Raw genomic sequence first — 12,720 nt, forward strand, 5'->3', positions numbered from 1 at the left:
TCGCAGCGCGCTCGAGTCCGCAAAATAGCATCACCTGGGCAATAAAATGAGAAATATGGGTGCCATCTGCCATGAACTCTTGGACACGCCTTCATAAATTCAGTACGCCATATCCCTCTACGTAGTAGTCTTGACGAGTATACGCACGTCTACTCACCGAAATTGTGTACGCATTCAATTTGGGACGATAAATCTGCGCGATCGAACGGATATGCCACTCCCCTCAAAATAAATAACGTATCCGTCACTCAATCAATCTCATTTCTTCGACGCGAGAACACGACGCAGAATCCGTCCAGCGCCGGTGATTGTTGAAAGATAGATGCATATGATCTGGCAAAATACACTTGGGCGATCTTCAACACCAAAACATACGGCGCTGCCTCTTTGTTTGAATGAAGATGCAGAAAAGGTGCCGCGCCTCCGGTTTCGGTGCTTGTCGGGGTGCACATATATATACATACATACCATACCCACCCCCCACCTTTCCCATCGTTTTCTCATCGCAAAAACATTAGCTTTGATCAAACAGGGCTTGGCACTTGATTCCACAGAGAGAGAGAGAGAGAGAGAGAGTGAGAGAGAGAGAGAGAGAGAGTACAGCGAGGGTTCCACAACAATTCTTCACGAGTCAACGACCCTACGGGCCCTACATCTATGGTACACGCTCTGTATATATCAGTGCATTTCACAAAGTTTGCTCGAACTGGTGTTCAGATTCATCCTTAGTTTATAGAGTAGTACGTGCGTGCTGGTGATCAGTGATCGATGACCATGCATGTGTTTCTCTGTTAGATGTGCTTACTAATTAATCATGCAGGGTATCATCGGCATCCTCCGCACTGCCATCCTGCTCCTCGTCGGCCTCGCGTGGTGTGGTGTGCTCGTCGCCGCCGGCGGCGGGGTGGACGGCGTGTTCAACGTCGAGGACTACGGTGCTCTAGGTGACGGGACCACGGACGACACCAAGGTACGCACGCGCCCGCTCTCCCTCGAAAATACTGGCGTGCACCTGATGGCCGGATGTGTGTTGATTATCTGTACCGTGTGCGAAGGCGTTCGTGGATGCATGGGTGGCGGCGTGCGGCGCCACTGGCTCGTCGGCGACGCTGCTCGTGCCGGCGGAAAAGTCATTCCTCGTCGGCCTCACCAGGTTTAGTGGGCCATGCGCCTCCAGCAGAATCACCGTCCAGGCACGCACCGCTCGTCCGTCCTTCCTGATCCGGGCCGTGGTTTGGCTTCATCTGACAATCAGGAAAACTTGCTTTGTTTGTCGTAGGTCTTGGGCACGATCACGGCGCCGCCGGCGAGCGCATGGAGCGAGAAGAAGAACTATTGGCTGCTGTTCTACCAGGTCGACGGGCTCACGGTAACCGGCAACAGCACCGGCTTGCTCGACGGCAGCGGCGTGACGTGGTGGAGCGATAAATGCAAACACAGTGATGATGTGAGGAAGCCCAACTGAACTCTTAAGGAATTTTTTTAATTCCTCCTTGCATTTGGCCTTTTGATTTCTCAATCTTCTTCGGAGAGAAAGTACTTAATGGTTGATATTTTCTTTCAGGATTGTGTAACTAAGGCACCGACGGTTAGTATATATATAAATAAAGAAAGCAAGTATTAATTCGCAAATCGACGTGCATGTAACCTCATTGCGTATGTATCACTCCATGGATCGGTCCAGGCCTTGTTGGTCATGAACTGCACCGGCGTGGAGCTGAGCCAATTCAGCAGCAAGGACAGCCCGCAGATGCACATCGGCCTCAGCATGAGCGGCAAGGTCAACGTGACGCAGCTCACCATCACCGCGCCGGAGGACAGCCCCAACACCGACGGCATCCACGTCGACCGGAGCGAAGACGTCCACATCACCGGTTCCACCATCGGCACGGGCGACGACTGCATCTCCATCGGCCCTGGTAGCCGCTTCGTCACCGTCGACGGAATCGTCTGCGGCCCCGGCCATGGTGTAAGGTAACAAAGGGTTACAATTGGGAGGATTGCCTCTTCCATCTGCATTTTCTATTTACCATGCACTCGAAGAAGAGGAGTAAAATGGCGTGATGGCCGGGTTTGTGCTTCTTGGCTAGTGTGGGGAGCCTGGGCAGGGATGGAGCAAACGAATCCGTGGAGTACATCGACGTGAGAAACGTCCAGTTCATCAACACGACGAATGGAGCAAGGATCAAGACGTGGAGGGTATCGCTACCGGGTTTTTTTTTTTTGGTTACAATTACAAAGAAGCTGAGGCGGCCGGCTGATTACATTGTTTCTTCGCACTGCAGGGTGGGAGAGGTTACGCGAAATCCATCTCCTTCACCAACATAAACTTCACCAACGTGGACCATCCTGTGATCATCAACCAGTTCTACGAAGATCGCCAAGACGTCTCAAATACGGTACTCTACTACTATGTGTGGATTGAGTGTTGGACGATCTATATATATACTACTTCTGTATGTGTGGAGGAGTAGCTAGTACTAAAATGTTTGTGCGTCTTCTTGGGGCCTGAATTTATTGCAGGGGGCGGTGGCGCTGAGCAACATAACCTACACGAACCTCAACGGGACGTCGACGCGAAAGACGGCCGTCGACTTCGACTGCAGCAAGAACGGCAGCTGCATGGACATCCACGTCAACAGCGTGGCGATCACGGCGGCGGACGGCGGAGCAACCGTGGCCCGCTGCCAGAACGCGGACGTGGACACCTCCGGGTTCGTCTACCCGAAGATCCCTTGCGTAGCTAACGCTGCATCGCCCAGCCCAGGGCTTAGCACCTAGCAATGCTGTTGGGCGTTTGTACATGGATGTGAACGCACGGTGTACCTAGCTATGCTGCAAGCCTTCTCTTCCTTTTTTGGGCTTACTGTGAAAGCTTTACTGCAAGGTGTAGCGCCATGTATATTGCCCAGTTACTTTTTTTTTTCTTAGGGAGCAGGATTTTGTTGAGCACGAAAGGTCTACCCCGATAGAAAATGGAATAATGCTGGTTTTTCATAAGAAATTCTTTTTTGGACATTACGCAGGAAGGGTACCCATCTTTTTTTTCGGGGTAGGAAGGGTACCCGTTTGCGTGCATTACTCAAAGGCTCAAAGGGAAGTTACATAATTTCACATAGAGCGGGAGGTGAGGTAGTGCCGCCAAGACATAGGAAAATTCCTTTTACAGATGGTCCGGAATCTAAAAGTCCGAAGAGTGAAGTTTGAAATAATATTCTTAATGGTAATTGTAGGCTCATGTTCTCACAAATCCTTTGATAGTGTGTCACAACTAGCTGGATGAAACAGATGGATAACATGAGGCAAGAGTTATATAGGTTCTGAAGCTAAAACCCTACATACTGCTTGATTGTATTGATGGATAGGGTCTACAAAGTGCGGAAATAAAAAACCAGCAGTTCCGGTTTCTGTCGGCTACCCGCATGCTCGCCATGTATGCAGGTGTACACAATTCATACGAGTACTCTACCGAATTCTACTGTTTTGTACTATTTTTGTGGAACCACGCATTATATATATTGCACTCAGATTATTTTACTCTTTCATCCCACTATCCATTCACCCATACTTTAGTATGATTCTAAATTTGTAACACTTTTAGTATGATTTGTGTTCATGACATTTAAATCTATAAAACAAGATCAAACTTCAACATGTTCTCAACAAGTTTAAATTCAAAATTGATACCATACTAAAATTTATGTGAAATGTGAGATGATAGGAGAATGAATTGACCTGAACCAATAATAAAAACATGCAAAAGATAATGTTATAAACCATAACAAAACTTATATCAAATCCGAGATGAAACATGATGAATTGTGAAATGAAATAATAACGAAAGCATGGAAAGAGGAATGTATGAATAAATACTGAAAACATGTAAAAAATTGTGATGGTATAGAAATGATATTGTATAGAAAATATGTGAAGAGAACACTTTTAGTGTCCAGCCCAACCATGAAAGAAGTTTTTTTTGGTCACGAAGGATGGCGTCTCCCACCTCCCCCACCGCCCCACCACCATCTCTGGCGATCTCCTTCCACAACCACTAAACTTCTGGTTCTTTCCGATCAACATCTCCAGCGTCCTCCTCTCTTCTAGGGGATATCCTTTTTGATGGCTTTCTCTTCGGGATCAACCCTTGGCTTGGACTTCTCCAAGAGTTTGGCGTTTGCTGATAATATTTTCAGATCTACTGGATTTCCGGTCCATCCCACGGACGACACTGGCCATTTTACGATGGTCATGTCCTTTAACCGACATGATTCCAGGCTTAATGATGATTCGGTGGCGGCGGCCCTGGATGCAGCTATTGGAGGATCCGCAATCGAGCTGGGAGTCTCATGCATACGTGACAAGGTTTATTCTTTCAACATTTCCTCCAAGCAAGTTGATTTTTATGTTCTTGATCTACGATCTTTTGCTTGCCCGTACTTCAAATGTTATTTCAATCTTTCGGGTCGTGGAGGTCCGAATTGGGAGCGTGAGTTTAATCGTTGGAGATTAGAATTGGATGTTGAGTGGATTTTAGTTAGCCCTTCTAAGAGAAGAGCAGCTTTAGGGATGCTTTTGCTATGCATAAACCTCCTGCTAAGTGCTCCATTCGATCTTCCACCAATGTTCGGAAGAAGCTCTCTTTTGCCACATTTCAAAACTATGGTGCATGCAAAGGTTATCAGTATCCAGCCATGCAAGAGTGCATTTGATGTTGTTTCTGATGGAGGTTATGTTCTCACTGATCGTGAACGAGTGGTCATTCGTCCCTCGCCGCTGGTAAACCTCCAATGGATGGTGGCCACGCCACCAATTGTTTTTGGTATGGTTGGATCGCTGCTGATTAGGCGTGCGCATATTGCGGCTAATGATGTGCAACAACGTGATCTGCATGCTCTGGCCGAGCCCTCTAGGAGTTCAAATTTGGTCAGGCCAATCCCAGAATCTCATGTTTTCTATGTTGGCCCTCACCTGCCTCCTCGGCCTACGGACTCTATTCAGGAGCCTGCCATTCCTTCTATGCAAGAAGCTGATGCCATGTTTGGTGATATGGTCGACGACATGGTGGCCCGCGTTCTAACTTGTTCCAAATGTAACCAGCAGGACCACTTGTCTGTCGACTTCCCTGTCTGTCTGGCTTGCGCCCGCAATGGTCATACCCGCCGCTCCTGCAATCAATAGGCAGAGATAATGGTCATATTTGGATGGTTAAAAAATCGCAAGAAAACCCAAAAATATCGTCTACGTTGGTTTCCATACCCGCCACGAGTCTTCCTTCTATTCCTCCTCCAAGAGACTTCTCGGTTTTAGAGACGACCCACGCGCCTGTGCAGATGGGTCTTGTCATGCCTCCACCGTCTCCTTTGCACCATCCAACTTCTCCGCCACCTCCCACGCCCGCAATGGAGAACTTTGCCTTGGATCCTCTAGAGTTTGTTCCGTCGGCTTCAAGATCATCGATGGGCGGCCCGACACGTCTGCTTCGGACCTTCTTCTCTCATGCTGTTGCTCTAGACCGTTGTCATGAGTAGTTTGCAATCGGCATTACCGAGCCTTCGCCGCCTCCTGGACAGATCCATCACTTCCGCCAGCTGGTTAGTGACTTTGTGATTACACAACTTCATTGTGATGTGCTTAGTGATCAACAATGGATTGAGGATGTTGGTCTCTTTGAGTTTCGTAGTCTTGCATCCAGGCATGATATCATGGATCATCCATGAAAGTGCAACTATCCCTGGGTGGTTTTGGTAATTCCTAACAACATATAGCTCATTGAGCTAATGCTACTTGAAGATAAATATTTCAGGAAAAGCTCAATGATTGGCATGGCATGGATTAGAAAGTGGACCCCTCAAAATGCTAAGGACAAAAGGATTTTCTCAAGCTCAAAGCACAAGACTCTACATTTCATTTTTAGTGATCTAAGAACACATTGAGTCCATAGGAAAAGCCAATACTATTAAGAGGGGGTGAGGTGTTGCTTAATGAGGTTCTTGCTCAAAGTGCTTAGTGATATGCTCCACAACCCTCAACCACTTTCTCATATCCAAATATATCCCAAACCAAAAGTCAAACTCGGCCCCACAGATTTGATATATCCGGCGCCAGTCTTTTCGGTTCTATCGATAGGGATCTCGGTCTCACCGAGATGGGATTGTTGTCGGTGTCAAAACCAGCAGATCTCGGGTAGGGGGTCCCAAACTGTGCGTCTAAGGTCGATGGTAACAGGAGACAAGGGACATGATGTTTACCCAGGTTCGGGCCCTCTCTATGGAGGTAATACCCTACATCCTGCTTGATTGATATTTATGAGTATGAGTATTACAAGAGTTGATCTACCTCGAGATCGTAATGGCCAAACCCTAAAGGTCTAGCTTGTATGGCTATGATAATGAATCTCCCCCTCTCCGGACTAAGTCCTCCGGTTTATATAGACACCGGGAGAATCTAGGGTTACACAAGGTCGGTTACAAAGAAGGGAATCTACATATCCGGTCGTCAAGCTTGCCTTCCACGCCAAGGAGAGTCCCATCCGGACTCGGGTGCAGTCTTCGGTCTTCGTATCTTCACAACCCATCAGTCCGGCCCATGGCTAACAGGCCGGACGCCCGAGGACCCCTTAATCCAGGACTCCCTCAGTAGCCCCTGAACCTGGCTTCAATGACAAGGTATCCGACGCGTAGTGCTTTCTTCAGCATTGCAAGACTGGTTCCTCCTTCCGAATTCTAGAATAGTCTTTGGACGAATTGATCATGTCCGAACCTGTAACACACACCACACACAACCATAGAGAGAATATAATAATACACGAGTCCAATCCGCTGACAACTTTTACAACATGACATCACGTCCATCCGGTCATAATTTCGAAACGTTTTTTGCATGCCGCTCCATGTTTCGAGACGCGGTTGCCATTAGCACGTCTTGTCGAAGCAGATATCGTGTCCCCTTATTATGGGATTCTCATCAATACGGGTGTGGGTAACCCAATCGTGTCGTTTACACAGCCCTCGGGAGCAGGCGGATTTTGAGGCGAGTGGGGTGGCGCTCAATATTCACTGCCCTTATAAGGAGATAAGATTCCCCTTTCTTCTCCCACGCCTTCTCTCTTCTTCTGCCTTTCCACCCTTGAGCTCCAGCGCCCATGTTCTCATATGTTTCCCACTCGAGAAAGCACTCCAACCATGTCCGGATCAGGAGCTGGTGGCAAGTGGATGGCTTCTTCTGTCAAGAAGAAAGACATCAAGGAGCTTCGAGAGGCCGGATACCTAGCCAAGGAGATCGCTCATCGTCTCCCGGCCGAAGGATAGATCATCCCTACCCTAGAGCCCCATGAGAGGGTAGTATTTCTCGCACACTTCGTCCGCGGGCTGGGATTCCCTCTCCACCCATTCAGCCGTGGACTGATGTTCTACTATGGGCTAGATTTCCATGATCTAGCCCCCAACTTTGTCCTCAACATCTCGGCATTCATAATCATTTGTGAGGCCTTCCTCCGCATCCCGCCTCACTTCGGCCTATGGCTGAAGACTTTCAACATGAAGCCGAAGGTGGTGAGAGGCCAACAAGCAGAGTTCGGAGGTGCCATGGTGGGCAAGATGCCCAACGTGATATGGCCCGAAGGTTCCTTCGTGGAGATGGTGAAGGGGTGGCAATCGGGGTGGTTCTACATCACCAAGCCGCGTGACACCAACTGGGCGGCGGCCCCCGAATTCCGATCTGGAACTCCGCTGCGTCTTACCTCCTGGCAAGAGAAGGGCCTCGCCTAGGGCTCTTTGAGCGAGCTGACTGGGCTCCAGACGTGCGTTTAGAACATGCTAACCAAGAAGATCAAACTCTTCAACATGATCCAGGTCATGCTCATTCACCGGATCCTTCCGTGCAAACACCGGACTTGCTGTTTGTGGGAATTAAATCCGGCCAAGCATCAAACGCTACGAGAGATCTTCGACACAACGCATGAAGATATCTGGAAAGCGCTCTTCAAGGCCGGCAAGACACCACCGCCCACGACCGAAGATCGTGGGCTCAGTTTAAAGCGCCATGCCAATTCAGTAAGTTCTTTCATGTATTCAAGGTATAGCCTTTACTGGCATATTTTGGGAAGGAGTCTAAGCCTTCCTTATCAATTTTCAGGCCTGGATCGACATAGCGGAGCTGATTAATTGTTCCGGTCCACTTCCCAAAGACGAGGAAACCCCACTCCTAACGAAGATGCTATTCCTGGCGCCTTACGATGTGCCGGAGAAGAAGGCCAAGAAGATGGCCAAAGGGAGCAGGAGCGGCCTTCGCCAAAAGGGTGCTTCGGACATGTCGTCCGAGGACGAGACTGACTCTTCGGTCGTCGAAGACGACGGCGAGAAGGAGGAAGAAAGTGGCGTCCCCCCGGAGGGTGGAAAGAAGAAAAGACAAGCCTCCACGAATCTGGAGGCGAAAGCGCCCAAGAGGGGGAAAGGCTCCTTTGCGGATAACTCTGCATGGGATGTCGAAAGCAGTCTGGAGCGAATGCCCCGGACCAAGCCCCGTTGCTGCCTCGTAAGTACCATAACCCTATGCACCTCCCAATACCTAGCCTTTCCAGTTTATAACATTAACATGTTTAAACTATGCCATTACAGTCCTGTCGGCGCTCTGGGGACGGGGGTCCCCAGACTTGCTTGCCTGTGGCCCGCTGCGTGGCTAAGCTAGCAGGCCGTATGGCCCATCTTCATCAACAAGGCATCCAAGACCCTCGCGAGGGGCCAAGCCTCGCGAGGCGGATGACACAAGACCTCCTCTGGAGTGGCCTAGTCGGACAGGCTCATGAGGAGCGGAGATACCAAGGTGAGGCAAACCTCACGAGGCTCTCGTGACGTGAGCCATGACGATCGACACCTGGCAGGCGCCAGGCGGGCGCCAGCATGCGCATCATCCTTGTTTCCTCTTTGGTGCTAAGAAGGCCTGCGTAGGTGAGGAGTACCGAGGCATCAGGCAAAGGTTGTCATATCGGTGCAACAAGACCAGGACCAGAATGACGACAAGACGGAGGTCATCATGGAGCCCAAGACGGCGTCACCACCAGAGCCTTTGGCAGGCGAAGATCACTTTTGCCAGGATGGCTTGTACTAGCTGTCCCCCTTCAAATTAGCCCGCCGTTGTTGGCTCCCTTCCCGCTCAATATTTTTGAAGAGGACCAGGGCCTCTATAAATAGGACTAGCCACCATCATAGGCATGGGGAGACGACGTACGACAGAGAGATAGAGATATATATAGAGAGAGAGTGCGAGAAGATCATCCCCCCACCCACAAGTTAGCCAAGCACAAGAACACCTCAACCTCAGGAGGCTGTTCTTCCCCTTTATTGTTCATCATTAGCCCAAGAGGCAATCCACCACCACCACAACGATGGCCCGAACCAGTATAAATCTTGTGTCTTTTTGTGTTGCGAGTTCGTCGAGTTCGTCTGCGAGACCTTAGCGAGCTAGGGCGTAGATCGGTGGGAGGAAAAGACTTCGCGCGCACCCCAGTGTTTGAACCTTAAGGGTTTGCCAGAACCCTACATCTGACATTTGGAGCGCCAGGTAGGGGTGTGCCGTAGCTTCCCCTCCGTCGATCTGCGCTCCGTCGCCACCGCGCTTTGCCCACATGGCAGGCGCCATGCCGCCGACTCCGACAGTCAGCGTTGACAACAGGGCTAGGGGGCTCCGAGCCCTGGCCCCCACCTTGCGGCGGGTGCAGTGGCCGCTCAAGTTCAGGCCAGAGATGCCGCCACGCTACGACGGCGCGGCGGACCCGTCAACTTTCCTACTGGCATACAAGGAGGCCGTCCTCAAAGCCAGGGTGATGACAAGGTCATGGCCAACTGGCTTCCCATGGCCCTCGCCGGCGAGCCACGCGCCTGGCTGCTCAACCTTCCCAGATCCACTGTGGCATCTTGGGAGGAGCTCTGCGACCTCTTCACTGCTCGCTATGCGGTGCCGGCGCACCACGCAGTCGCAGCCCTGCTGGGCAGCTCCCAAGCACCGTCGTCAGACCGCCACGCCAAGCCATTCCTCCGTCAGATCGAGGCCACCTCCAGGTGCCCGGGAGCTGCGCCGGGCTGGGCTGCGCCAGAGGCTAACCTTACCTTCGGCTCAGAAGACCACCCCGACTCCACCGTCGGCTCCAGAATGCTCCCGATGCTCTGCACGCCCACCATCTGCAACGTGGCCGTCACCAAGACCCTCATTGACGGTGGTGCTGGCCTCAACTTGTTCTCCGTGGAAGCCTTCAGCCTTCTCCACGTGCCACATGAGCGGCTCGGCCTTAGTAATCCCTTCTCGGGAGTGGGTGGTGGAGCTGCCCACTCCTTGGGACAGATCTGCCTCCCTGTCACCTTCTGTCGGTGTCAAAACCGGCGGATCTCGGGTAGGGGGTCCCGAACTGTGCGTCTAGGCGGATGGTAACAGGAGGCACGGGACACGATGTTTTACCCAGGTTCGGGCCCTCTTGATGGAGGTAAAACCCTACGTCCCGCTTGATTAATATTGATGATATGGGTAGTACAAGAGTAGATCTACCACGAGATCAAAGAGGCTAAACCCTAGAAGCTAGCCTATGGTATGATTGTTGTTCGTCCTACGGACTAAAACCCTCCGGTTTATATAGACACCGGAGAGGGCTAGGGTTACACAGAGTCCGTTACAATGGTAGGAGATCTACATATCCGTATCGCCAAGCTTGCCTTCCACGCCAAGAGAAGTCCCTTCCGGACACGGGACGAAGTCTTCAATCTTGTATCTTCATAGTCCAGGAGTCCGGCCAAAGGTATAGTCCGGCTATCCGGACACCCCCTAATCCAGGACTCCCTCAGTAGCCCCTGAACCAGGCTTCAATGACGACGAGTCCGGCGCGCAGATTATCTTCGGCATTGCAAGGAGGGTTCCTCCTCCAAGTACTTCATAGAAGATTTTGAATACAAAGGTAGTGTTCGGCTTTGCAAAATAAGTTTCCACATATTGCCATAGAGAGAATAATATTTACACAAATCTAATCTGGTGACGTATTCCGTAGCGTGACATCACACCACGGCCAAGTCTTTATTCGAATCGTTTTACTGTCCCACCTCAGTGCGTTTAGTGAGGCAGTTTCCTTGGCACGTCTTGTCAAAGCAGAGATCGTGTCCCCTTATTCCGAGATTCTCATCAATACGGGCATGGGTAACCCAATCGTACCCGTTGGTATGTTTTCTCGATCAAAGGCGAGTCCCAAACGGTCACGGGGAGGGCCCTTGGTATTCAACCTCTTATAAAGAGACCAAGGCCTTACTCCGTTCTTTCAATCTCAAACGAGTTCGCCCTTCGCCTTGAGTTTCAACACCCAAGGCTCCAGATTTCAGGCGCTTCGGACCTTCGACAATGTCCGGTTCCGACCTTCGAGGCCGATGGATGCCCTCCTCCATCACGGAGGAGGACGTGCTGAAGTTGAGAGAGGCCAGGTTCTTGACCGGTGAAATCTCGCATAGGCTGCCTGCTCAAGGGCAGGTCATTCCCACTCCCAAGCCTGGTGAGAGTGTGGTGTTCATGTCTCACTTCCTTCGGGGGCTAGGCTTCCCGACGGATCCCTTCGTGAGGGGGCTCATGTTTTATTATGGGCTGGAATTTCATGACTTAGCTCTGGAGTCCATCCTCCATATTTCCTCATTCATCGTCGTGTGTGAAGCCTTCCTCCGTATTACTTCTCACTTCGGACTATGGCTCAAGACCTTCAAAGTAGAGCCGAAGATGATCGAGGGACGGCACGTGGAGTGCGGAGGTGCTTTTATAAGCAAGAATGCTGGTGCTCAATGGCCTGAGGGCTCTTTTCAAGGGGAGTCCAGCTTATGGCAACGAGAGTGGTTTTATATCATGGCTCCTAGGGGCACCAAGTGGGTGGCGCTGCCTGCTTTCCGCTCGGGTCCCCCGCCACGACTGGCGTCATGGGTCAATAAGGGGCTGGACTGGGGGTCGGCAAAGGACGTGCCCCTGTTGCAGGGCCGCATCCGAGATCTCCTAGAAAGAGACATCAGTCTGGTCGTGGTGACATAGGTTATGTTAATTCGCCGAGTTCTGCCCTGCAAACGTCGCCCCCTCCGCCTGTGGGAGTTCAACCCGGAGGGACCACGAGTTCTCCAACATTTTCTTGGCATGATGCCTGCGGAGATGTACAAATTGTTCTTCGGACCACAAGTAGTGTGTCCGGATTCTACGGAGGACGCAGGTCTGAGCTGCAATCGTCCGGATACTCAAGTAAGTAGCCTTGTGCCCGGACTCGCTATCCGTATATTTATCATAAAATTGCCCCTAAAAGAGCTGTCCTTTAAACAGGAGTGGATAGCGAAAGCAAAGCTAATCAGGTGTCCGGCCCCCCTCCCCGAGACCACGCCGGGTCCCGTGCTAGTCAGGATGTTGGAGGTTGTGCCTTCAAAGGAAAGCGAGGGAGGGGACAAGGAAGCTACAGCCTCCTCGAAGGAGGTTGTCCGGAAGGGAGGAATTGAAAATTCCTCTCCTCAGGGGAAGAAGAGGACCGCCTCTGAAGACCCGGAGACCATGGCCTCAAAGCGGGGGAAGAAATCTTCGCCAGAGGGTCCTATGCTGGGGAATACTTCGGCCGAATTATGCCCTCAAGCGGATCAGCCCTCCACCGAGCCGTAAGTAGAGAGGAGTTTTCTTTTTAAGAAACGAGAGAAATCCTTGCTTTATATCTGAGAAAAGTAATCGAAAATT

The 12,720-nt window shown here is 50.9% G+C and overlaps 1 protein-coding gene across 2 annotated transcripts; it reads left to right on the forward strand.

Annotated features, from left to right (window-relative positions):
• Positions 1 to 476: 476 nt before the first annotated feature.
• Positions 477 to 3,016, forward strand: LOC125533838 (polygalacturonase ADPG1-like). 2 transcript variants are annotated; one of them, XM_087540028.1, is made up of 9 exons: positions 477 to 660; positions 821 to 970; positions 1,056 to 1,193; positions 1,280 to 1,447; positions 1,565 to 1,588; positions 1,685 to 1,974; positions 2,091 to 2,199; positions 2,286 to 2,399; positions 2,524 to 3,016. In XM_087540028.1, exons 1-9 carry the CDS (start codon positions 658 to 660, stop codon positions 2,779 to 2,781), a joined length of 1,254 nt encoding a protein of 417 aa, XP_087396154.1. In that variant the 5' UTR covers positions 477 to 657; the 3' UTR covers positions 2,782 to 3,016. The 2 variants fall into 2 exon arrangements, with proteins under 2 accessions (XP_087396154.1, XP_048553131.1); XM_048697174.2 differs by lacking the exon at positions 477 to 660 and having other exon boundaries at positions 815 to 970.
• Positions 3,017 to 12,720: the final 9,704 nt, after the last annotated feature.

The sequence above is a fragment of the Triticum urartu genome, chromosome 2A (assembly GCF_056163025.1).
Source record: "Triticum urartu cultivar PI428250 chromosome 2A, HENAU_Tu73, whole genome shotgun sequence".
NCBI classification, from domain to species: Eukaryota; Viridiplantae; Streptophyta; class Magnoliopsida; order Poales; family Poaceae; genus Triticum; species Triticum urartu.